The sequence below is a fragment of the Gopherus evgoodei genome, chromosome 2 (genome assembly GCF_007399415.2).
Source record: "Gopherus evgoodei ecotype Sinaloan lineage chromosome 2, rGopEvg1_v1.p, whole genome shotgun sequence".
Classification (NCBI taxonomy): Eukaryota; Metazoa; Chordata; order Testudines; family Testudinidae; genus Gopherus; species Gopherus evgoodei.
The window spans coordinates 247,775,212-247,801,624 of NC_044323.1; the positions used below are offsets into that span (position 1 = coordinate 247,775,212).

General features: G+C 38.9%; 1 protein-coding gene across 4 annotated transcripts in view; it reads left to right on the forward strand.

Moving 5' to 3' along the window:
- LRRCC1 (leucine rich repeat and coiled-coil centrosomal protein 1) overlaps nt 1-23,012 on the forward strand; it is a 40,313-nt gene extending 17,301 nt beyond the window's left edge. For 3 of the 4 annotated variants that reach the window (XM_030553374.1, XM_030553371.1, XM_030553373.1), the window contains 11 exons: nt 201-349; nt 1,406-1,610; nt 6,377-6,516; nt 9,496-9,697; nt 10,070-10,255; nt 11,637-11,811; nt 14,290-14,453; nt 15,359-15,567; nt 15,808-15,945; nt 18,546-18,681; nt 22,393-23,012. In XM_030553374.1, the coding sequence (XP_030409234.1) occupies nt 201-349; nt 1,406-1,610; nt 6,377-6,516; nt 9,496-9,697; nt 10,070-10,255; nt 11,637-11,811; nt 14,290-14,453; nt 15,359-15,567; nt 15,808-15,945; nt 18,546-18,681; nt 22,393-22,515 (1,827 nt within the window). In that variant the 3' untranslated portion in view covers nt 22,516-23,012. Of the gene's footprint in view, nt 1-200; nt 350-1,405; nt 1,611-6,376; nt 6,517-9,495; nt 9,698-10,069; nt 10,256-11,636; nt 11,812-14,289; nt 14,454-15,358; nt 15,568-15,807; nt 15,946-18,545; nt 18,682-22,392 lie in introns of those variants that run through there. The other variant, XM_030553375.1, reaches the window with a different exon arrangement.
- The last annotated feature ends 3,401 nt before the right edge of the window (nt 23,013-26,413 follow it).

Sequence of the window (26,413 nt, forward strand, 5' to 3'; positions counted from 1 at the left end):
AACTCTTCTAGCTGGCTAGACTAGGTATTTTACTGTGTTCTATTTACTCAATATTCTTTTGCTTACTCTGGTCTTCTTTCAGCTTTCTGAAAGTACAAACTATTTTTATAAGCAGTATTAACATAATTAAGCAGAAGAGCCAATCATTTTTGTTAAACTTCAAGGTTTCAGAATGTGGGTTTTAATATATTTTTGTTCAGGCACTAGTTCAAGAACTGGATCAGGAGAAAGAGAAGAGGTGGAAAGCTGAACAAGCTGAAAAGAAACTGAGAGACTATATCAAAGAACTGCAGAAACAGTCAAAAGAAGAAAAGAATATTCAGAGTATGGCTGTGTACACTACAGAGAGGTAAAGGGAAAAAATGTTAAATTCAAGGCAAACTGCTTATGTGGCTTAGAGAAATGAGGAAAGAGCTAAACAGTAAACTGGGAATAATACCAGGACTTCAGTTGATTGGTTTACAGTGAAATCCTCTCTTTGAAAGTCAAGTATCAGAGGGGTAGCCATGTTAGTCTGGATCTGTAAAAGCAGCAAAGAATCCTGTGGCACCTTATAGACTGACAGACGTTTTGGAGCATGAGCTTTCATGGGTGTTGCATCTGAGGAAGTGGGTATTCACCCACGAAAGCTCATGCTCCAAAACGTCTGTTAGTCTATAAGGTGCCACAGGATTCTCTTTGAAGGTGTGTTCCTCAGTCTATTTTTGTTCTCCAAATGGACAAAGTGGCTCTCTAATGAGTTACATAAATTCAGTTCTTTTTCCTCCCTGTGGCAGTCCTGAATGAAAGAAAACACCCAGCCATTTCAAAGTAAACAGTTTTTAACTTCTAGACTAACATCTAGACTAGCATAGGTTATCTCATCCAAAAGTCTCAAGGGGCTGCAGGTGCATGTTGGCCCCTTTCGGGAGCGGTGTGGGGCCAGGGTAGGCAGAGAGTCTGCCATTAGCCTCGCTGTACCTGCCACCGACTGGGAGCCACCAGAGGTAAGTGCCCCCTCCAGGAGCCAGCACCCCATACCCCCTCCTGTACCCCAACAGTCTGACCCAGCCCACAGCTCCCTCCTGCACCCAAGCTCCCTCCTAGAGCTTGCATCCCTTACCCCCTTCTGCACCCCATCCTCTTGCCCCAGGCTCAGCCCAGAGTCTCCTGCCGCACTGCAAACCCCTCACAAACCCCAACCCCTGCCCCAGCCTGGTGAAAGTGAGTGAGGGTGGAGGGAAGCGAGTAACTGGGGGGGACAGGGAGAATGGGAGTGAGGGGGGCTTTGGGGAAGGGGCGGGATAGATCCTGGGTTGCCCTTAATTTCAAAAAGTGATCCTGGGCGTAAAAAGGTTGGAGACCACTGTTTTTAGTAAATATAAGTACATTCCCCTCTTAATTATGTTATTGCACTAATGTTTAGGTTAAAGGAACTGATTTTGAGAGAGAGAAATACAAAAACAGGACTGCAAGCTGATATCCAGCAATTGAAGGATGAAACTGAAAGACTTAGCAATGAGTTAAATCAAGCAAGAAATAAAGAGGAAGATCAGCGAAAGGCTCTACAAACTTTAGAAGAAACATTATCCAAGATGGAGACACAAAGAGTACAGCAACAAGCAACAGGGGTATATATTTAGCATTGGCTGCCTATAATAATGGAATGGCTTCTAATGAGCACATAAAAATACTAAAGAGCCCTTAAAAATGTCTCAAGCCTCAATTTCTGTTTTTTAATTTGTCTTTTATTGTGAAAATAAATTTTGATTAAATATGCTATTTTAATTACATTACTGTTCTTTCAAATTTAAAGAATAGGCAGACAAAGTACAGTAACTCCTCACTTTAAAGTCGTCCTGCTTAACATTGTTTTGTTGCTGATCAATGAGGGAACATACTCATTTAAAGTTGTGCAGTGCTCCACTCTTTTATGTTGTTTGGCTGCCTGCTTTCTTCATGGCTGTCAGCCTCCCTATGTCCCCACATCCCCCCAGCGCCTCCTGTCTGCCAGCAGACCCCATGGATCAGCACCTCCCCCCGGCCTCCTGCCTGTGGCAATCAGCTAGCTTGTGGGGTTTTGGAGGGAAGGGGGAGGAACAAGGACAGGCTTCTCATGCCTCTCAAAGGCGGCAAGTCCCAGGCAGAAGGCGGGGGCGGGAGGGGAAGCTTGTGCCAAGTCCTTGCTTCTCCTTCCTGCCTCTTAAACGCCACAAACCAGCTGATTGCCCCAGGTAGGAGCAAGGACTCAGCGTGCCTTGCCCCTGCCTCCCGAATGTGGGAGTCAGCTGGCTTGCAGCGTTTAGAGGGGAAGGATGGGGGAGGAGACAGGATGCAGTGTGCGAAATAAAGGGGGGGAAGAAGAGGTAGGTCAAGGGAGGGGACTTGGGGGAAGGGATGGAGTGGGCAGGGTGAGAGTTGAGCCCCCTACCCCTGGTGCTTGCAAAGTAGGGGAAGCTCCCCTGGAATTTAACCACCACCCCCGCCCTCCCCCATTTACATTAATTCTTATGAGGAAATTGGATTCGCTTAACATCATTTCACTTAGTCGCATTTTTCAGGAACGTAACTACAATGTTAAGTGAGGAGTTACTGTATTAAACTTGTATTATAAGATACATGGGTATGGGTCAATCACTTCTTGACTCAGTGTGTGTTCGTTTCCCCCCCCCCCCGCCCCCCCGGCAGTGTATATGTTAATGAAAAGAGGCTTGTAACTAACCTAAAAATATGAATTATTTAAATTGATAAAACAGGCCTCAACAGTCATACTGCAGAACTTAGATACAGTATAACTGCAAAAATTGTTTGACAGAAAAAATGAACTGTAAGTTTTATATTGAACAAAAAGTAGGAAATAGTGTATTAGATGCTTTTTGATTGTTAAAGTGGAAAAGCATGGTGATACTATGACCAAAAGAGGCACTGGATCTTTTTGGCTTTTCTATGGCACAAAAAGCAGATACTAGACTTGTATTGTTCATCAAATTATTTTGCAAGTAGTCTAGGATTACTGAGAGTCTGGAATTGACCTCCAAATCCAAAGCATGTATCCTGCCTTTCACTTGGGAAGGGAAAACTAAATCCAGGCCTGCTCTTCCATATGTATAGGTTTGGGGGTTGTTCTTGTTTTAGAACGGTAATTATTTAGTGATGCATAAAGCCCCTGATTTCTTTAGTGGTGGGAAGATCCTGGAATAAATCCTTACCATCTGGTAGCAGTGACATCTTATTACCTACAAAAAGAACAGTTTATTAGGTGAATACCTACCTCCTATCTACTGTTTTGGTTCTTTTAGAGTTTTATAGACCTGCATTATTTGAAAATCTGTAATTTTTCAACAATGAACAGGATTACTTTGAAACTAAATTTTCTTCTCAACAGTTCAGCTGTATTATTACTTTGCCTTGTCTTTCAGTTCAAATAATAGACATTTTCTAGCACAGGGATCGGCAATCTTTCAGAAGTGGTGTGCTAAGTAAATAAGTTTTTTAAAATGTTTAAGAAGCTTCATTTAAAATTATATTAAAAGGCAGAGCCCCCTGGACTGATGGCCAGGACCCGGGCAGTGTGAGTGCCACTCAAAATCAACTCGTGTGCTGCCTTCGGCACACATGCCATAGGTTGCCTACCCCTGTTCTAGCATATTTATAGAGTTCTTTTCCTTAATGCAGTGCAGAGTTGGCTCGATCTTTGAGGTTAAGCTCTCAACTATCATGTTAGCTATCACTGGTAAAGGGTATTACTTTGGTATTAGTTCCTGAATAGTGATTTGTTTTTCTATTAATATGAACACAATATATTTGTGACATATTATAAATATAATTTTGTTCTTTCGTTGTATGGCTAATTTTCATCTCAAAGTGTATATCCCCATTGAGATTCTAGATTCCTTTATCAAGGCTCTTTCTGAGAAAAGTCACCAAGTTTTTAATGAAAATTTAAAAAACAACAACAAAACTTGATTGTGCCCCATTTCATCTACAGTAACAATGGGAATAAATAGATTGTTAGATGTTACTCATGGGGAAGCATGTCCTTTTTAAAATGAAGAACTAGAAATAATGTTTTTATTGTGGAGAGTAAATGGATCCACAGAATTTGATTAGCCTGAGCACCTTGGTCTTTAGACACCCTCCTTGGTAAATTTGGAACTCATTGCCAATTAAAGTTTAAACCTTGACTGAGATTCTTCTGTACCTTCTCCACTTCCCCTCAGTGTTCATGCAAGATATTGTGCCATTGAAAATGCAGGGCACATATATAGACACAGGGCATCAGGTATTGAGATTACCTTCCCCAAAACTATACCATCTCAGATTGCCTAATTGCAATATCACAAATGACCTTCTGATTGATGTGATGATCCAATATCAATTGGGAAGATGGTGCAATAACTCCAGAGAAAACAGCAAGCTAGAGAGCAGTTCTGAGAGCAGGAAACTAAATGGTTTGTTTTTGTTTCCCTTCCATCTCTACCCACTTTAATTATTATTCCTTTAGAATGATAGTTGGAGAAGTTGATTAACAGATAAAGCACTTATTAACAGTTTTGGCACCCTGAGAAAGCAAAACCTCTGAGATTAGAGTTCAATAAAGTATGAAAGCTGAAGAGAGATCTGCCATAGTGTTCTGCTCTGTAGAGAGAAGGGAAGATTGAGCTGCTGCTGAGTAGTGTCTGAGGTGACCTGGAGAGAGAATTTTTTTTAAGGGGGGGAAGGGGGCATAGAAGTCCACGCTATTGTACATATTGGAAGAAGCACCATCTTAGATGAGTGATAAATAATGAGATCATCTATCAAAACCACCTGTGCAGTCTCTTTCATATCCTGACCTGAAACTTCAGTGCGAGAGTTCTAGGTAGAATTACTTATGCAAAATCAAGGTGGGGTTTGTTTTACGTTTTACTGTTTTACTATATTCTGATTGTACCTTTTGATGAGAGAGAGTGTGATGAGGGGATATTTTGGTGTATGGAAAAAGCTATTTTCCACTAGTAAGGAATTCACCACAAAAGCTTAATATTGTCAAATGAAAGAAGTTTGACATCTGGGGCTAGATTCACAAATGAGTTTAGGCCTCGCAACACTCAGCGCAGGGGCTGGAACAGTTTTATTGCGGGGGTGCTGAAAGCCACTAAACAAAACTATAAGCCCTGTATGTAATGGAAACTGCATCTTCAGTTGCTATTATTACTTCAAACCAACGGGTGTTGCTGTGGCCCCCAGAACCTTTAGTTTTAGGTGTAGCAAAGCTGAGCCAGGAACACTAACTTCTTGGTGCCTAGAAAATCACTAAAAAGTAACAGTCCTGTGGCACCTTATAGACTAACAGATGTATTAGAGCATAAACTCTTGTGGGTGAATACCCACTTCATCAGACGCATGTACTGGGATTCTAACCATGGAATTGGGAATCACTGGGATTCCCAAAGCCTGAGTTAAGCGCTCAGGCTCCCCATACAACAAATGCAGGGAGATAGGTGCTTCAGAAAGGGATTCACAAAAGCCAGCCAGTTTAGGTGGCTCCCTGCCTAAACTATCCAATAGGAAATGCTATGGGAGCAGATGGTCCTAAGACCTGCCCCCTCACCAAAATAAGTCCCGAAATCCAGGCTGCGGGGAACCACCTCTCTGCTTTGGATTTTCAGCTGCAAATCTTCACTTAGAGTTAGGCACCTATTTTGTCTTTGTGGGTGGGAGCTCATAACTTCTAGCCCAGTGGATCCTGAGTCTCCTAAGTCCTGAATGAGTGGTCCAACCATCAGAGTACAGTTATTCTCATGCTTGTTCTCTCTCTGGCCTAATGACTCTCTTGATTTACTCATCCACAGTGGAATATAGTTGCTTTTGGGTTACAGTAACTTTTAACTCAAAATCAGTAAGCTACAGACATTATTGGTCCACAGTATAGACTGCACCAAGTATTCTAAAGATTAAGTGGCATTGCTTCTCCAAAGTTCTGTCTGAAATTGTGATTTTATAATTGAAGTAAATAAGTCTTTCAAGGTACTATTTTTTTTTGTTTGTTTTTAAATCCTTCTGAATCCTTGCTCTGTAAATTGGTAAATAAATATCCCTTGGCTTTTAGAAAGTGCCAAAAACCCTTTGAAGATTTTCAGTTAACACTGTTAAATTTGATATGGGGTACACTACGTTGTTGCAAATTTGGCTCTATATTCAATATTTCATGGGAAAGTCTTGCTCTGTATTAGGCTGGTGGGGTGATAAAAACCGTGGCCTTTTATGAAAATACCTTAACAGTCACTGTGTTTGACACAGAAATAATAGCCCTGATAAACACACTGCTTTAATAAGACTGTTACTTTTATTGAAAGCTTTAGGAAGAAGCAGCAATTTTAAGACTTGTTCCTCTGATTTTATACATTTTATACAGATGAAGCAGATTCAAGAGGCAGAACTTAAAGCTTCAGTGACCGAGAGAGAAGTACAGTTACTTCGAGTATCTCTTCGACAACAGAAAGAGAAGGTGAATCAACTCCATGAGCTTCTCATGTTAAAAGAGCAAGAGCACAGGTTTGTTTCTTTACCACAATCCAGAGAGGGTATGTTAATACTGTAGAACCTAGAAAAACTTTGTTTGAGGATGTTCTGCTATGGTTAGATTCTAAAACCAATTTATTTGAAAAGATATATTTTGAGAAGTCCTATCCTATTGTTAAAATGGCGGATTTAGATTTTGGGAGGATAGCAGAGGGGGTTACTTGCATTCTCTCATCAGCTCTGTAGTAGGTGCTGAGAAGGAAATATCAGGTAGTCTGAGACTTCCATGCAGATAAACTTCTTCCTCAAATCTTTCTTTGATTTGGTGGTTTCATCAATGACTTGCATTGTTCAAAACTGTCAAAGACTTGAATGAAAGATACCTTTTATATTCTTTCCTGGATAAAAGCATATCAAAATGTAAATTGCTTTTATACAAAATTTCTTTGCATTATCTTTCATACTGTAAAACACTGAAAGTTAGACAAGTCCCGCAGAATCTCTTCAAGATGAATCCTAGCAGATTAGTCCTTTTGTCGGTGATCACAGTTGTGCTGACCTTTGGGGAAAACAGTGTTTGTGTGTTTAGCTCAGCAGAGCAAACAAGATAAATGATGTGCAAGAAGTAGTTCTGATTTTTATACTGGTCTTAATTTGTATTTGTTTAAACTTTCGCTGAATAGCATAGTCTTATAAAATGGCTTTCAGAGGGATAGCAGTCATAAAATCTTATTCCAGCATACTTCAGTAAAATACAAACCATATAGTGCAGGACTCTCATTGGAAATGAGTTTAATGTTGTCATATGCTATCAAAGTTTCAATTTGTTCTATCCTGGCAGAGTTTCTTAAGATAAGAAAATAAAATTTTCTTAGCCTTCAAACATTCAAGTAGGACTAATATTCCTAATTTGTCTTCCTAAAAATGTCTTATTTTCATCCCGTTTGAATACTTTATGCACACTTTTCTTCTCCCTTCTGTTACTATTTTTAACAGAATTATGGGTTATATGTATTAGAGGACAAATTCAGAGGTACTGTACGTTTTATACAGTAACTCCTTACTTAACGTCGTCCCAGTTAACGTTGTTTTGTTGTTACATTGCTGATCTATTGGAGAATTCTCATTTAAAGTTGTGCAATGTTTGCTTATAACGTTGTTTGGCTGTGGGGCTTGGAACCAGGGTGGGCCAGCAGCCGCCCTATCAGCTCCCCTCCGCTAGCAGCCCCACAGATGAGCAACTCTCCCATCCCTTCCTGCACTTCCTGCCTGCAGCAATTAGCTATTTCATAACGGAAGGCTCTGGTAGGGAAGGGGGAGGAGCGAAGCTGCGGCATACAGCCTTCTCCCACTCCTCCAGAGGCTCCTGAATGCCATGAAACAGCTTTTCCGTGACATTCAGAAGGCTGGGAGGAGGGGAGAGGAGCAAGGACGTGGTGCACTTTGGGGGGCAGGGTGGAGCAGGGGCAGGAAGAGGTGGGGCCTTGGGGGAAGGGGTGGAATGGGGGTGGGCCTGGGGCAGAGCCAGGGGTTGAACACCCCCGTGGCGCTTTGGAAAGAACAGCAAGAGGAGCAGCCGATAATTACCCTCTGACTCCACCACCTCAATCAAGCTTTACAAATATCATTGCTGAGTACAGTATTAAATTTTGTTTTAAATTGTTTAAAACTTATACTGTATATGTATATAATGTCTTTTGTCTGATTGGAAAAAAAACTCCCTGGAACCTAACCTCCCCTATTTACATTAATTCTTATGGGGAAATTGATTCGCTTAACATCGTTTCGCTTAAAGTTGCATTTTTCAAGAACATTACTATGATGTTAAGCGAGGAGTTACTATACTTGTGTAAGTTGCAGATGAGGGTGTGGGTTTGTAATGGGAAAAGCAACCCACAGAACTGTATAAATATGAGAGGTCTGAATTTTTGAGGCTATTTTGACCATTTATTTATTTGCCAGTAACCAAAACACTTTCTTCTGAAGTTTTTTTGCAAAGTGAGTCTCTCCAAATTTTTGGACCCTTTTTTTGCATAAAACTAGAACCCACAAATTTCTTAATTCAGGTATGTAAATATCCGCCTCATTTGAACTACAATAGATTTTCTTAAATCTGTTAGAATTAATAGATTTGCACTCTGCTGAAAATAAGAACACACAAACAAGGCTGTTGGTTTTTCAGCAATGTCAACATAATGTTCTTTGAAGGTGAGGGAGAGAGAATATATAATTTATTCCTTGCCACTGCACTGTAGTGCAAAACCTTAACATTGGCCCCAGCAACCGCAAGAAGCACATCTGGTAGGTATCCTTGCTCTGGTGAAATCTGTGATGTGATGTTTTCCCACAAAAAAAAAAGTCAAGGTCGGAGTTAAGATTTTTGTACATTAATGTGATGGTGAGGAGACTACAGTATGTTTTTGTGTTACTATAGGAGAAAGTGATGTGAAGTGTGTGACTTATTTACAGTTGGGTGAATGTCTGTTAGTGAATATGTAGTGTGAGAGTAGAGGTGTGTTAACTGATGCTTGCTGCTAAGGGTTCTGATGGGTGTTTTTCTTTAGCAAGCATAATTGGGTTTTCACTAAATAGTTTGTTCACCTGTACCCCGATATAACGCAACCTGATATAACACAAATTCAGATATAACATGGTAAAGCAGTGCTCGGGGAGGGGGGGCTGCGCACTCCAGTGGATCAAAGGAAGTTCGATATAACACAGTTTCACCTATAACGCAGTCAGATTTTTTTTGTCTCCCGAGGACAGCGTTATATCGAGGTAGAGGTATGTTTTCCTTCGTTGCTGGAATTATACAGTTATACTGAAGTATAAAACATGGATTATCTACCCATTGTTGTCCTTGACCCTCACAAAAGTATCTCCTTGAAGAGCAATGATGTAAATACATGGTTCCCATCTTGCTTTTATTACATTGTTTTTAAATAAACCTAGTGATATAGTATTGAAAGATACTGCAATTCTGAATTTAACGTACGTGATTGGTAACTCCAGGAGAGAACTTGAAACCCGAGTTGCTTTGAATGGATCTGAATTCCAAGATGCCTTGTCAAAAGAAATTGCTAAAGAACAACAGCGGCATGAAGAACGCATTAAAGAATTTCAGGAGAAAATTAGTATATTAAACCAGCAGTATATGGAGTTAGAAAATGAATTTCGTATTGCTTTAACTATTGAAGCCAAAAGGTTTAAAGAGGTAAGATTAAGACAGTATCTTGCAAAAGTGTGGAGTCAAGGAGGTTGTCAAATTCTGTGCTTTTTTTTTTAAAGACCTTTTTTCTCTCTCCTTGTTTGTTAATCAAAAATGACAATTCTAAGTGTTAAAGTAACAGTTCTTTATTATTTTTTTGAGATGATGTCATTTGAAACATTTTTCATTTGGTTTGACTGAGTAGGTTCTATGCATTCATAATTTTAACCAATAACTTCAGGTGATATAAAATACCTTTTGGAATGGATGGAATTAATCTCACTTCCATTATTTCAAATTACCATATTGTATTTTCATGCTACCCTACACACACATTTGGAGAACTAATCTTTTTATTAACCTGTCTTTATTGTACAGGTTAAGGACGGTTTTGAAAATGTTACTGCTGAGTTAGCAGAACATAAGTGTGCCCTTTTTCAATCTCAGCAAAAGCAAAAGCAGTCAGCAGCTCTGATTCAAGAGCTGACATCCATGGTGAAAGAACAGAAAGCAAGGATTACAGAGGTAGTGAAGTCAAAACAAGAAACAGCAGCAAATCTAAAGGTATATGTTTTGAAGCCTTTTTTTAATTATACGGTACTTTAGACAAGAAGTTGTAGCATTAACAATACTTAGAATATTTTATCTTAAAATTAACATTGGCTGAAAATGGGATAAGGAAATACACCATGTTAATATTCACAGTAATCTCAATTTTCATGTCTTACCACTCACACATTCAGACTTGGATGCACAATATAGCCAAATACATATGCCTACAATTCCTCACGATTGCACTCCTATTTTGTGGTGATAGCAAGTTGTACATAATAGTGACTACTTGAAACTGAGATTCAGAGAGTATTTAATACTGTGAACTTTTTGTAAACTCAGAAATGACAATAGTTTAGCTGCAGAACAATAGTTTAGCTGCAGAACAATAGTTTAGCTGCAGAACAATAGTTTAGCTGCAGAACAATATTTTCAAGTGATCGTACATGAATTAAGTTACAGTAGTTAGCAAGTACTGTACAAAGTGTTACTGGGGTTTATATAATTATCATTATTACAGTGATGTAGATGATATAATAGTGACTACCTAATAATTTGCATTAGTTGTTATGCAGCACACTTTCTGAAGATATCTACATTATAATAATATTCACAAATGGCCTTAAAATATTAGGAACATCATCACAGTTATCAAATTTTCTGGCTGTTAAATATAATTCCAGCTATCATGGACTTGTAGCTTTTTCCAAGAGGCCATGGGAAAGGTATGTGTAGCATTTAGAGATTTCAAGTTACATTTTTAATGTCAGGTCAGTTTTCAAAAAGAAAATAATTTCTTAAGAGCAGAACAGTTAATGTATTATGCCAAATGGAATCTCTGTCAGAGAATAAATATTGGAAATGTTGATTATTCCTTGAAACTATTTTTAGAAGTAAATAGATCCTTTTTTAAAAAAGCATATTTATAAGGTATGGAAAAATGAATTTTGCATGTTTTAGGTTAGATATGTCTTGTGGGGTGGAAGCCCACCCCAGTACAATCTCCATTTGTTTCCTTTGGGTTAACTTCTGCTATGCAACCTAAATTCTCCATTTTCCTCTCTTCAGACTTTTTTGCATTTCTTTTAATTACAAAGTTATTTCCTCTTTAATTTATTCATATATATGTTCAAGCAAACTTTATTAAATTAGGTTTATCCATGAATAAAATGCATAAACTGTGTTGACTGATGAAACAAATGCCTGTGCTTCTTTACAGATAAGATGCCTATTTTTATCAGACAAAACCTTGTATGTAAGCAGATATTCTGCTTACATACTTAGTATTAACTGTTATAATTAAAGTGGTGTTAATTATATTGAACTCTTGAATATTTGTCTTACAAAATCTTACTGGATTTTTTTTTTCCCTACTGTTCGTTCATGTATACAGAGTCGAATCAGAGCACTTGAAACTTCAGTTGAGGAGGACAAACAAAAGACTATTCAAATTGAACTCCTGAAACAGGAAAAATCAAAACTTATTTCTCAGCTGACAGCCCAAGAATCTGTAATTGATGGATTAAAAGTGGAAAGAAAAATATGGGGACAAGAGTTGGCACAACAGGGTAAAAATACAACTGTTTTGTGGTAGACTATGATAGATATTTCACTTGCATTTCTTCCCCAGCCAGTTGTATTGCCACAATGCACTGTAGCACCACCTGAGACAAATAATCTCCAACTCTGGTTTATTTTATTTGATACAGAAAGGACTACTTTTCATAGGCGTGGCCTTATTAAAAACTATTAGCCTGCACTACCTGCTATACATTTAAGTAGTTGAAAAGAGTAGTGTTCTGGTACATGACCCTCTTCATAGCACCTTTGTTTTTTGAGAGAGAGAGAGAGAGAGAGAGTTATGTCAATGAGCAGTTATCCAATGGATGGAAACTCACATTAAAGCTAAAATGTTTCTTTCCAAATCCCACTTAAAAAGTATTGTTATCCTGTCATAAAGAAATAAATATTTACTATATTTTTCATTAAGAGAGATAGGTTGAAGATCTACAAAAATGAGTAATAAAATCCCAAGGAGAAAAATCCTTTAGAAAAAGCCATACAGTTAACTTTTTTTGAGCTCATTATTTTCACTAAACACAATGTTGCTTATTCTGTTTAATTAAGTGAAAAATAGGCGGCTTCTTTCAGGATACCATAGTTAAATGTTAAAATTAATCAGAATTTGAGAGAGCCGAAGATCAGGAATAAAAAAAAAAAAGCTTTACTCGTTATTTTGTGTGGTATTCTGCTAATTCAGTGAATTGACTTATTTTTTTTAAACTTCATTTGATTATTTATGGGAGGAAAATATTTCTTAGTGTGTGAGCTCAAAAAGAGACACTTCAGAACACCTGGTCTTGTGATTTTTATTTTCACTTTTTACTTACACATAACTGGTAAAGGAGGACACCTCTGTTTACTGTCATCCCCTTGTATACCGTTTTTCCATACATATTGATACGAATTGCGCAAAAAAAAAAAAAAAAATGGTGTCACTTTGTTTTACCAGGTGGTGGAGATGATTTGCTTGGATGTGGCCATTATTTTGTGCAAGCAACTACTTAGAGTCATAGTGAATAGTGCCTAGAAAAGTGGTGTAAAACTATTCATAAAACAAATAGTAGTATCACAGTATATTCAAAGGTTTCAGAGTAGCAGCTGTGTTAGTTTGTATCCACAAAAAGAACAGGAGAACTTGTGGCACCTTAGAGACTAACAAATTTATTTGAGCATAAACTTTCGTGGGCTACAGCCCACTTCTTCAGATGCACGAGAGCTTATGTTCAAATAAATTTGTTAGTCTCTAAGGTGCCACATGTACAGGGCTGGCTCCAGGCCACAGCGCACCAAGCGCGTGCTTGGGGCGGCATGCTGCAGGGGGCGCTCTGCCGGTTGCTGGGAGGGCGGCAGGCGGCTCTGGTGGAGGTGCTGCAGGCATGGCTGCGGACGGTCCGCTGGTCCTGCGGCTCTGGTGGACCTCCCGCAGACACGCCTGCGGAAGGTCAACCGGAGCCGCAGGACCAACGTACCGTCTGCAGAAACGCCTGCGGGAGGTCCACTGGAGCCGCAGGACTGGCGAGCGGCAGAGCGCCCCCCGCGGTGTGCCGCCATGCGTGGGGCGGCGAAATTGCTAGAGCCGGCCCTGCACAGGTACTCCTGTTCTTTGAAAGTCTATTCAAAGATGGTAATCTCAAAGAACGTTCTGTATGTACCCTGTTCTCACTCCTTTTTTCATTCAGGTGTTTTTTTATGTATTTTGGCAAAATGTTATGCTTGCCATATTTAAAATTGAGGCTTTTTAAAACTAACGTGAGTTTTAAAAACAAGGCCAGAAGCATTGTTGTGGAACTGGTGAGGTGAACCAAAATTGGTCCTCAAGGACCATGCAAGGAGAGATGTATACAGTACTAAAGTCAAATTATAGAGAACAAACATGCAGTCGTCTACTTTCATTGACTCTTATTGCTCATTCCGGTAAGAGGATAGCACATAAAATGCTACATAAAGTATTGCAGGGAGGTTCAAGTTTGAGAGAATTCCCTCAGTACTAAATAGCATTACTTACTCTGCATTTCATAGTGGTATTGATACCTGCATCACTTGTTCACCTTCATCCCCCAAAGTGAGAATCGAATTGCAGGTGTCCTTGAAGATGACTAATTTAAATGTTGGATCAATAAGTGATGATGTGGCTTTTATCCTCTTCCTTGTTCTTCTGCACTGTAACTAGCAGTACAGGTTTAGCGCCATCTGGTGGTCTCTTTGAGATTGCTTAATTTTGATCTGTAAGCATTGTTATTGATCATTTTTAATAGAAGTGCCCAAAGGAGGTCTAAACAGCAAGTGTTTAATGCCATTAAGTTGCCACTGTTGAACATTTTCAAAAAAAAATTGTGTAGTTACAAACTAAGGTTCCAGTCCAGCAGTTCGCGCCATGCAGGAGATATGAACATGTCCATACTTGCATAAAATGTTCACTTTACTGAAATGTGCTTGGAAAATGCCTTCAAGATCTGCAGTGCTGTAATGTTGTGTTTATCCAGGAGCTTCTCTTGCTCAAGACCGTGGAAAACTAGAAGCAAAAATTGAGGTTCTGACCAATGAAAGTGAGATTCTAAAAAAACAAAATGAACGTGACAATGATGCGCTAAGAATTAAGACTAAAATAGTGGAAGATCAAACGGAAACAATTAGGAAATTAAAGGAAGTAAGTGGTGTGTGTGTGTGCGCGCATGTACAGTATGCTTAAATTAAATGGAGTTGGAGTGAAAATTGTGGCAGTGACTGGAATAAAATTAAAAAAGCAGTGCCATGGCTGTCTGAGAGTACACTCCCATTGACTTCATTGGGTGCAGGACGAGGCTATACATGATTGTATTTATGTACAGACTTACTCCCAGATAAAAATCATTATCAGAAATGTAGAAGAAAAATGTAGGACAGGTCTCACTTAATTTAGTGTTTTGCTTCATTAAAATAATCAGTTGAATTTGAAATTTTATATTTTCCTCTTATTCTGTTCCTTTTGCATTCAGGGAGCAATAGGGTAGCATACTTAAAGGTAAACTAGCATTATAAATTTCAGTGAGGCTCAAACCTTTGCCTCATTATCATAGCAAAATTCCAAGTAGATTAATATAGACAAATTATCTGCTAGTTGTATACAGTATATTTTTTAAAGTAGCAGATTTTGAACTTTTTCAGAGCTTGAACTCTTCAATGTTCTTTTATTACAGTTTTTCTATCAGAAATTATTGCATTTGTTTTTGTTTGCAACCAGTATATCCTGTAAATTAACATAATTGCAAGAAAGTTTTATGTTAATAAAAACAAGGACCAAAGGAGGTCTAAACAGCAATAGGACTAGAAGGGACTTGTGGGTGCTTGAGTCTAGTACTCTGCTGTCACAGGTAACTCTGTCACATCATGCTCATAAATATATCAGGCTTCATCTTAAAATGAGTTGAGTGGTTTGCCCCTGTTTGTATTTGAAGTCTGTTCCAGAACTTCACTGCTCTGACAGCTAGAAACTTTCATCTAATTTTCAACCTAAATTTATTTATGGCCAGTTAGTACTCATTTATACCAAAACAAATGTTGTTGTGTTTATAGGGTTTACAGGAGAGAGATGAGCAGATGAGAAAACAGCTTGAAGAAAATATTGAAAGCCAAAAGACTTTTCAGGTACAATTGGATGAAAAAACTGCACAGTTGGAAGAGCTAATGGAAAAGTTAGAAAGGCAAAATGAAAGAAAAGAGGAATTAAAACAACTGCTAGAAGAAAAAGAAGCAGAACTGGAAGATATTAGGAAAGCATACAGGTGATGTATGCTATTATAAGCATAATGAAACGTTATGACCCACACTGAAATTTCAAGTGAGATCTTGTGTTCAGATTATTTGGGAGAAGAGTACATGGGTAGGCCAGAGTGTCACTTTTGATGGTTAGAACTTGAAAATGGGGAAATGTAGAAGTATCACTCCCTCCCTTTCCACCCACCCGCAGTTTTAAAAGATGATAGAATCTGTATGCACTCTAAACATTTGTGTTTTATTTTCAGTGCAATGAATAAGAAATGGCAAGATAAAGGAGAACTACTAAGCCACCTTGAGATGCAAGTTAAACAAATGAAAGAAAACTTTGACATCAAGGAAAAGAAGCTGATCGACGAGAGAAACAAAAGTCTTCAAACTCAGAAGTAAAAACAAAAATACTAATAATGGTTGTCTTGTTAAACTTGTACATGGTCCACCATGCAAGACAGGTGAAATTTTGGTACATAATATTAGAGTTCATAGTGAACTTGCAAGTACTTTCTATAGGTCCAATCACACACACTTATACACACAAGTATTTCTTATGAGTATAAGAGTGCGTAAGGACTACTGTGAAGTAGGTATCTGCAGGATCTTCCCCTCAGTTTTTTTTTAACTGCACTTTGCGTGTATTTGAAGATTTTTAGATTTCCAAATATCTAGTACTTGGTTGAAGGTACTTCCTATTGGAGATCCTAGTTCTGTGGCCACATTGAGATTAAACAAGGGTTAATAAAATTTAGATAAAACATAAATTTGTAATCCACAGAGAGGAGGCCCGTTTGGCATAAATTTATTGAGAGGATAAATGTGTACTCCTGTTTGTCTGACTTTGCATTTGTGTTGCTGCAGCAACAAACAAGTGGCTATAATAGTGAGTACTTAGGTTTTCATTTAATGCCTTTGAGGGGAAAAAGAAAAAGTAAGACAGTATCTGAATTTCCTTCTACCTTCTCTCCTTCCTCGCACTCCCACATGATTACTGAACTGTTGAGCGGGGGGGTTGTTTTACATTTGGATCATTGCATCTTTTAATATGACTTTATTTCTCTGTCATCAGTGCTTTCGGGGGAAGTGTTAAATTGAAGCAATTAACAGTGGATTAGGAGTTGATAGTAAACAAAAAGCCTAAGGAAATGAGACTTTTTTTCAAAAAAAAAATCACGTAGATGTATTCTGAAGACGAGGGCAATCTCCTGTAAACACGTAGACAAATGTCAGCCAAATAAATACTGAATGACGTGTCAATATAACTGTAGTCTCAAATCTTGTCTATGCTAGGAAAACTTTTTTTTTTTTTTTAAAGACTTCCTACTATTGTTAACGAAGCTGTGGCTATCACAACCATTTTTTAAGCCCTGTTCTTTTCTCTTTAAGCATAGGTAGTTTAATTAACAGTGGACCTTGTGTAGTTAGGCTGCACGTGGCGACAGCAATAAGCAGAGACGTGGCAAGTTATGCTAGACCCAATGATGCAAAAGAATCAATGGCTAATGAGATTAGGTAGTCAAAGACATTATTTTGATTTTTTTTTTTTTCCCTCATGAAACTTCCTGGAGAAAAGGACTGCTCATTGCCACAACTGTTCTGTTAAAATATAACTACTGATGAAGTACCTCTCTTTGCTAAGGATTTAGTTTACATATCTCCCACTAAAACTGGTAAAATATTTTTCCTTTGAGGATTTCCTCTGTTATTTTGAGAGGTGGGACATAATGGTCATCTGGTCAGTAGGGCAAAAGAATATCTTAATGATCTAAATTTAGTTTCTCCAGAACAAAATGAAATAGTTGTTAGGGCTAAGTATTGGGAGTTGTGCTGGAAGCTCAATGCTACTGAAATGTGTCATAGAAAAAGAATGTTGTGTGTGAAATTTCATAAGGCTGTATATTCAGTGTCTGAATACAGTACAGACCTGTTTACGCACAGATGTCAGGAGTCAAGCCGTCACGCACGCAGGTTAAGAGGGCCATGCTGAGAAATATCTTACGCGTGCTCTCTATCTATCAAATCTTAATCTTAATGATATAGTAAGTATAATCTAGGATTACATACATAGGCCTGCAGTATTTGGGATGCTGTGACTATCTGTTAATAGCGCTTTGCAAGAATATAAATTCAAATGTGTAATCTAATAAAAACATTATTATTACTACACGGGGGTGAAAGTAACTCAGGACATTTACTGGTATGGGGCGGGGGCCATCAGGGCACACCGGAGTGGGCGGAGCTCAGGGTCAGCCTAGGGGGTCACCCTGTTGATTTCTGTGTCAGTGAGTTAGTGAGCAAATCTGTAGCGCTACATAGCAAGTTCCTGTACTGCGTGTTACCGAGTCTCATATGTTAAATAGGTAACACTGGAAGGCATGGCGCTACCACGCATTAAGCGGATTCGTGTGTAAATGGGTCTGTACTACAGTGTTCATAATGTTGCTCTATGTAGCTGCATATTCTAGTTTTATATTGAAACATCCTCTCAGGAACTCCTGAGTTCGCATACAAGATTTACCCTTTTAATTCTCAGAAAATTTGTTATACTAGACCCATACTCCCCAACCTGTTTTGAAGAAATGGTGGAAATAATACTTAGACCATTTAAGTGAGAATAATATGTATATCTTTTGCTAGTATAAGCAGATGGTTGAAAGCCTTAGGGGTCATTAGCATCTTTTAACAAGAGCAAGTGTGGATCTTCTAGCTCCGTGTTCACCAACAAGTCGATCTCAATTGACTAGTTAAGCCTAGAGGATCTCCCAGTCAGTCACAATCTCCAGGGGTGCAGGAATGGTGAACCGTGGCCTCTGGGAGCTGCGGACAGCTGTGCAAATGTAAGCAAACTGGCAGCCCACCAACGGATTAGCCTTAGGGGCTGTATGCGGTCCATGGGCTGCTGGTTTCTCACCACTGACATACAGTCTTAATGTAATGATGCTATTACAGTTATTTCTGGCTTTCTTAAGGATTAACATTTATCCTATTTTAGGGTTGCAATGGAAAAACTTCATTCAATGGATGATGCTTTTAGAAGACAGCTTGAGTCAACGCTAGCAGCTCATCAGGCAGAATTACTGCAGCTGGCAAATGAAAAACAAAAACAGATTGAAGCAGCAAATGAAAAGGTAATGTATTTTAATACAATATCAGACCTTAAAATACGCATTTTCAGTCTCAACATTGTTATATGCAGACAGCTGTAGTCTTTTTGGTCTCTATGTTGGCTACTCACCATGAATTAAAGCATTAATGACGTTGAACTTTTTTAATCTTTGCCCAATAATGGATTCACTAAAAATGCATGGACAATGGGTAGACTCAGAATATTCTTTGTTCAAGGAACATGCAATCACTTACCAGTGTATGAACATCCCTTAATTCTTAAAGAGGCAAGAAAAATGGTGATGAAATACTTTATGTAACACTGTACCTTTTTTTTTTGGCTTTCAAAATTTCTGTAACAGATGTGAGACCTTGGAAGCATGCAAACTTCAAAGATTGTTCCATTGAGATGTGCCCATGGATTAGTTGTAAACTTTGTTTTCTGCAAATGTTACATGTATCATCATGAGCTAGGGATTGCGTTCTGGCTCCATTGTGGAGGGTTACTGAGCTTCTCCCAAGAACAAAGGTCATTTGAGAGCTGCATTGATTGATTTAAATCTCTGACTTCGGTAATGATTTAAATCAGGAAGCAGGAATCTTGGTGCAAATCATTCATTTTCATCTTGTTTTGCATTTGTACTCTTTAGTTATTTTCCTAAAGATGAGCTGATTTTCATGGTTGGTAACCATTAAAACATGTTAACTTGCAACTAAACGTAGCCTGTCTACTAAATTTGGTGCTTCTTTTTTCTAAACAGGAGGAGGAGGATTTGCTATATCGACACACATTTAAGCAGTTTTATAGTTTAACTTACATTTATTCAGAGTCTTTATTTACATTTTTGTTAAAAATGGTGACTACTGCAGTACATGCTTAATAGATATTTTATTTGTTTTTGCTTGTGATTTGTGTCAAGCCATTTGGAGCCCCTCTTTTGGCACCTGCACCAGGTTAAATTCTGGGAGCTAGGGAATGCTCACCAGTCTGCACTCCTTTCCCCCTCCCACAACCCCAGCTGCATGCCAGAGACTCCTAGGGGGTGGGGGAATAAGAGAGAGCAGGAGTTATCTGATGTCCCTCAGCAAGTGTCTCCTTCCCTCACCACTGAGGCTGTCCCCCTTTCACCACCAGCCCCATCATGTTTCCCCCACTCATTGAGGTATGTAGGTGTCATTTTGGATGGAAATCCAAATTCAATTACAACTGCACAAAAATAGCACTTTAAGGTAGTTTTATTTCATAAAAACATAAAGTGCTGTGTACACAAACGTCTTCAGATTTTAAACTTTTTGCATTTAAAATTAACTGATTTGTTAAATAAAGAAGTATTTATGGGGAGGGATAGCTCCAGTGGTTTGAGCATTGGCCTGCTCAATCCTTGAGGGGGCCATTTGGGGATTGGTCATGCTTTGAGCAGGGGGTTGGACTAGATGATTTCCTGAGGTCCCTTCCAACCCTAATAATCTATTTTTCTATCTCAAGTGAATGAACTAAACTTATTCTTCCTGGTCACTGTGTTCTTCAAGTTTTTAGAACTGGTAAATCTCCTAGATTGGAAAAGGAAAAATGTTTTTGTGCTTTTTCAGCTCCCAATTGGTTTTGTAACTTTGAATTAACTAGTAATTGAACTGAACTAGTTGAATAAACTGAAATGAAGAAACTATTCTCTTTTACCTCAGAAGAGGCTAGTTTGTCAAAAGCTGATTTAGCACCTCAGTGAACTCTGGATTCAAGTACTTATCCAGTGACTTTGACCAGTGGTTTGAGTGTGGTGTTTTTGGTTTTTGTGTTTTGTTTTTTGTTTTGTTTTTTAAACTGGGCAGTAAACGTACTCTTTTTTTAATATATATTTTATTTATAGTAATAGATTATAATGTGTAAATAGATTTACTAGATTATACATTTCTTAACATAGACTTTAATTTTGAATTTAATACTAAATTTAGTTTATTTTTAAAAAATCTATTTAAATAAAAAAGCGTTAGTTATCCTGGGACAGGTGAACAACTCCAGAGAAGTACCACCCTTTTTGTGAATTGCATATACTGGGTCAGACAGGGTTCAAGAGGAATAGGAGACCTAGAAAGAGCTTTTGGAATGAAGGGTTAGGATGAACTGAACCATCTGGTTCGCTTGGATCCGAAAACTGACATGAGATTGTAACTAAGAGGGCAGAACTTAGCTGTAAGGGTTTGAAGGACTAGAACCTGCAAGAGTCTCTTTGTGTAAGATGGGTGACACCTAGTAAACTTTATCAGGTCTCTGAATTGTTTGGGGTTTTTTTTTGTTTTGATATTTTCTCTAATGCTTTTTGTCCTAAAATAAATGTGTTGGGCTTTGTGAAAGCTGGCTGGTCACTGGTAGCCATGTCATTGTCCCTGAAAGAGAGTGAACCACAGGGACTGGACTAAGGTCAGATCTGCTGGGAAAATCACAATGAATTGCAGGAGGACTGCAAGCGTAAATCCCCAGTCTGAGGGGAGAGAGACACTAGGTCCCTTCCCATAGAGAGGTGATAGCTGGAGGAGACTACAGAGGGAGACAGAGGTGCAGGTAACCATGGAACTGTGACAATTCCCAGCAATATTCTTCTGAGCTATAGAAACCCCATGCTTTCTATCAATACTGTTCTTAATTTTGGAATCCTCTTTTCCCCCAAAGAATTAAATAACTACCTGTAGAATCATTACTGTTCAGCAAAACTTGCTGCAATTACAGATTGTAACAGGGTCACTGCCTCCCAGATTTCTCCCTAATTGCATAGTGTGGCCATGCAGCATTCCTGCCACAGTTTCCCCTCAGTGACTTGGCCCTCTAGCTAAGCCATTAATTAAAAAGTCCACCCCTTTCAAGGTATACCCAAAACACAGAGTTCACATACCAGTTTCAAACTGGACGTAGCCCCTCCTTTCTGAGGGCCACATCTCATCCGTGCTTAATAACTTAGACACTCTTTTTTGCCTTTTTAATGAAAAAATTGAAATGTTATTGTGGAATTATAATTTAATTTGCATTTCACCCTTTCCCATTAGCCTCCTGGGTTGTTCACTTGCTCCATCCCAAGCAGCTCTCCTACGCCTTTGTACCTGGAGTCTTTCCCTTCTTTTGCAAGCCAAGCCCAGTCCTTCCTAACTGGGGTGTTTTCTCCTCTAATATCTCAAGGTCTGCTGCAGTAGCCCTCCTTCTCCTCTCTCTAGTCCTCAGCAGTCTTCTCAAGGCTTCTGCTGAAGTCTCACTCCTTTCCACACTGCCCAGATCTCTCCGGCCCCTGGGATAGGTAAAGGATTGAATCACACAACCCATTTTCCCCACCAGGGCAGATGAGTTGGCTATGTCACAAGTTGGGCTGAGACTTCATCTTCCTTTAAAGAGGCAGTCACCCTATGACTCTAATACTTACACATCTAGTGTCCCTTTTACAAACATTTGATGTGAAAGACCTTCTAGTTTTGCTGTTCTGCTAGCAACTTCGTTCATCCCATCTTGTCTTCCTTTATCTCCTGTTTCAGATTGCACAATTATTCATGAAAGTTTTTACTTTGTATGGCAGATATGGCAACAGGAGTATGAAGCAAAGTGTATGTACTAAAATATGCTCTTTAAGAATAGCAATATATTGTGTAATTACTCTGGGATTCTCAATCAGTAATAAAAAATAAGCAAGATTACTCTTTCTATAATATACTAATATGCAGGTTGAATTTTTTAATGTATCTTTTTATAATTTCAGGTTTACCGGGTTGAAGAAGAAATGCGTCAGCTTCTGCAAGAAACAGCAAACAGTAAAAAGGTCATGGAAGAGAAAATAAGGCGACTTACAAGTGCATTAAGTGACATTCAGCAAGATCTCTGACGAAATATGTACTGCATTAAATCTGACCATCCTGCTCCTCTTTTTAATAAAAGGAGTTGGCAAAGAAATGTAAAATATCTATACATTAACAGAGATACTGTATATTTGTTTATATAATTTGTTATACTTGTTGCTGTGATTTTTAGTTTCCTTTAAAACACTTTTACTTCCAGAGTAATTTTTATTTGTGTGATATTTGATTCTTGAACTCTCAAAATAATATGTATTAAAACTATGTACAGTATTTTCATACTAGTTATCTGATGTATGTGTCTGGTAATATTTGTGTCCGAGCTGTCTAAGAAATAGATCAAAACAAATCAACAGATGAAAATTACTGTAAAAGAAGAGAAGGTGGAGGCATGGCAGATGGAGGTATGAAGTAAGGACACAAAAAGGGTTGGGCATGTCTGTTGTGTGCTTGGGTTCTTTCAGTTAAGAAATCATGGAGTTCATGTCATATTAATGAAAAATAAATTGTACTCATAATCAATGAAGAGACTTTTTTTTTAATAGCACACATTGTACATGACCGTTTTCATATCTGGAATTAACACTGTTTTGAGATAGCATTCAGTGACTTTTCAGAGTTAATACTGTTATCCCAGAGAAAAAAGATCTTGTTGACTTCAGCAACTGCTGAATGTGTTCAATAATCTCTTCTAGACCTTACCATTCAAACCTGTTGCTGTTTCTTGATATCTTTCATACACTACGCTTTGTTTTAAAGGATGCACTCCTGTTCCCATGCAGGGGTCCACCCTCATGGAACAGCTTGCCAGATCAGGGTCTAAATAAGAAAATTCCTGATCTCAGGAATTTACTGGTGTAAATGTGAGGTCGATTACACAGAGGCTTAACAAACAAGTGGTACTGAAAACGTACTTCATTCTGAATGACATGCTTCAGTTATGACTTGATTTACACTGTTGCATTTCTTTAAAAATCCAGTGTTCTAATTTTTTTATTAGCTGTGCACTTGCTCCCTAAAATCTCAGTGAGAGTTGGGGGTTCGGTGTTCTGGTCATTACACAACCTTTTAGTAATAAATCTGTTCTTGACAACCATTCCTGCATGCTCAGATGATTCCATTTCTCTATCTGAAAGGGCCTCTAAATCTATTTCTTGGAGAAGGAAATGGCAACTTTTGACAGACTTTAAATCTTTATATGGAAATAACTTCCATCTCCTTTAAAATAGTTTTATCCAGGATGGCAGTTTTTAGGGTCTCTATTGTATTGCTACATTTCCTCCATTTTAGTTACTTAAAATGCTGAATGGTGCTGTGCTATAAAATGATCTGAAATTTTCAGTTGTGGATGAATAAAATATTCAACAGATTTGGAGTTGGAGCTGTCCTCCTAATAGACGACCTTGCAAACATTGTCATCTCTCTCCTAATAATAAAAAAAAATGTGTTTTCCCACTCTTACCATTTCATTTCCTCTGCAGTGCTTGAGCCTCACTGTTTGAGGAAACACTTTTCTAGAAAACTTTCTGTAGTTCTCAACTCTCAGGCAGACTAGTGATACTGACTTAAGGCTTGAGCATTCTGAAAATCCCATGCATGCTGGGACCTGAAGCACCCAGGTATTTGCACCCTTCTTTGTACCAAATGTACCTTTAAAAACTAATAACTTGCAGGTCAACACTACCATGGTGAAATATGTAGCAATATTATATGTAAAGTTATGAATTCCCCCTGTACGATGTTACTAGAGCATGTTCAAAACCAGGTGGCCTTGCCTAGTTAAAAGTGTTAAATGGTTCAATCCGAAACAAAGGAATGGGGGATTGCCTTAATTTAAATATAAGCAATAAACATGATCATAAAGACAGCAGGGGCAGGAGACTGCAGGAAACAGAACAATTTGTATTTTAGCAGATACCTGTGTAGGTGGGGGGAGTGCATTCTGGAGCTTCCTTCACCACCAGAATCCTTGTTGCCTTCCTCACAGCTTGAATAAACTTCTTTTGAGCAGCATTCAAAAGAGTACATCAGAAAGCTGTATTGGTCTATAAAGACAAGGGCTGCTGAGCCTCAAGCAGGATCTGCTCTAGCCATTTTGCCACCCCAAGCACGACGGCACACCACGGGGGGCGCTCTGCTGCTCGCCGGTCCCACGGCTCCGGTGGACCTCCCGCAGGCATCCCTGTGGAGGGTTCGCTGATCCCGTGGCTCCAGTGGATCTCCCACAGGTGTGCCTGTGGATGGTCCACCAGAGCCACGGGACCAGCAGACCCTCCGCAGGCACGTCTGTGGAAGGTCCACTGGAGCCGCCTGCCGCTCTCCCGGCAACCGGCAGAGCGTCCCCTGCGGCACGTCACCCCAAGCACGCGCTTGGTGTGCTGGGACCTGGAGCCGGCCCTGGCCTCAAGTGATTGTATACAATATTACTGTATTATAAAAGTGTATTTAGAACTCTTTTCTAAAAGCTAATGACAAGCTAATGATTGATATTGTGAAATATGTTAACTCTATATGAGGAAATACGGATAGTTAATGATATTATGCCTTAAAAGACTGGCCAAACAAGGAGAAACAGATTATTCTCCCATATGAGCAAAGGCAACTATTTACTTTTTAATAGTCTCTGGTGAGATTAAGTAAGATGTGACCAAAAACAATAGAAGCCCAATTAACACAGTGTCATAAAAATACAACTGTGGGTAGCATAAAATCATTCCTTTACCTGTAAAGGGTTAAGAAGCTTAGATAACCTGGTTGGCACCTGACCAGAAGGACCAATGAGGAAATAAGATACTTTTAAATTTCGGGGGGATGCTTTATTTTGTCTGTGAGTGCTCTCAGGGAAACAAAGGGAGAGACCAAGCAAGTAATCCAGCTCCTACAAAAATAGTAAGTAATAGCAAGAAAATGCATTAGTTTATTTTTGTTTTAGCTTGTAAATTTTCCTTGTGCTAAGAGAGGTTTATTCCTGTTTTTTTGTAACTTTTTTAAGTTTTGCCTAGAGGCACAGAAAGGGAACAACTGCGTTGGTTGGTCCTACCTCTTGAAACAAAACTTTGAACTTTAGAAGATAAAGCAAAGACAGAAGCCATCTTTGGCATTCGTCACTGGACAATGCACAAGGGAACAGAGCTCTTGCAAGCTGAGAAAGATGGGCCTTGCAACCAAGTGTTGGGTGGAGTTAAGGCTCTGGGAACTAAAAATAGGTAACCAGCTTAGACAAAGATCTTTCACTTCGGAAGACAATGGAATCTAGCATCTTGTGCTTCTGTGGAAGGTCCAGAATGAGGGGAAGTCAGTCATGGGTGGTGAGAAGTTTGAGAGAAACCACCTTGATCAAAGCCTAGACCTTGCTAGATTAAGTTTTAGACTTTTAGATGCATGTTACAAGCAAATAAAAGTGAAAATTGTTTGTTTCTAACTTTATTCCTTTTACTTGGTATCACTTATTTAGTCCTATTGTTAAAAAATTTGTTCTATTTTAAACCAACTAAATGTTGTGTTTAAATGGAAGGGTGTATTTACCCCAATTAAGCTGATAAGCTGTGATGTGCTTTTAGAGGAACAAATGAACATTATTTCTCTGAACTGTCCAGGGCTGGATATTACAGATCATGTGCTATGGGAAAATTTAAGATTGGAAATGTTGGGTTTACCTTCCAAATAGTAATCAAGGCTGGTGGAAGCCAGAGTGGGGCCGAGTGGGGACAGGATGCAGGGGTCAGAGCTGCTGAGCCAGAGCAGTCTCGCACACAGACACTCAGGATGTGATGTGTATGCTTGTAGACTGGTTCTGAGTGTCCCAGGATAGGAGCTACAGCCATGAAGCATTGTGAGGCACCCAGGGTTGCAGAGAAAGTAGTGGCCCAATCCCTTATTGGTCTGGATTGCACCCTGAGCCCTGTAACACATGCACACCAAATTTGG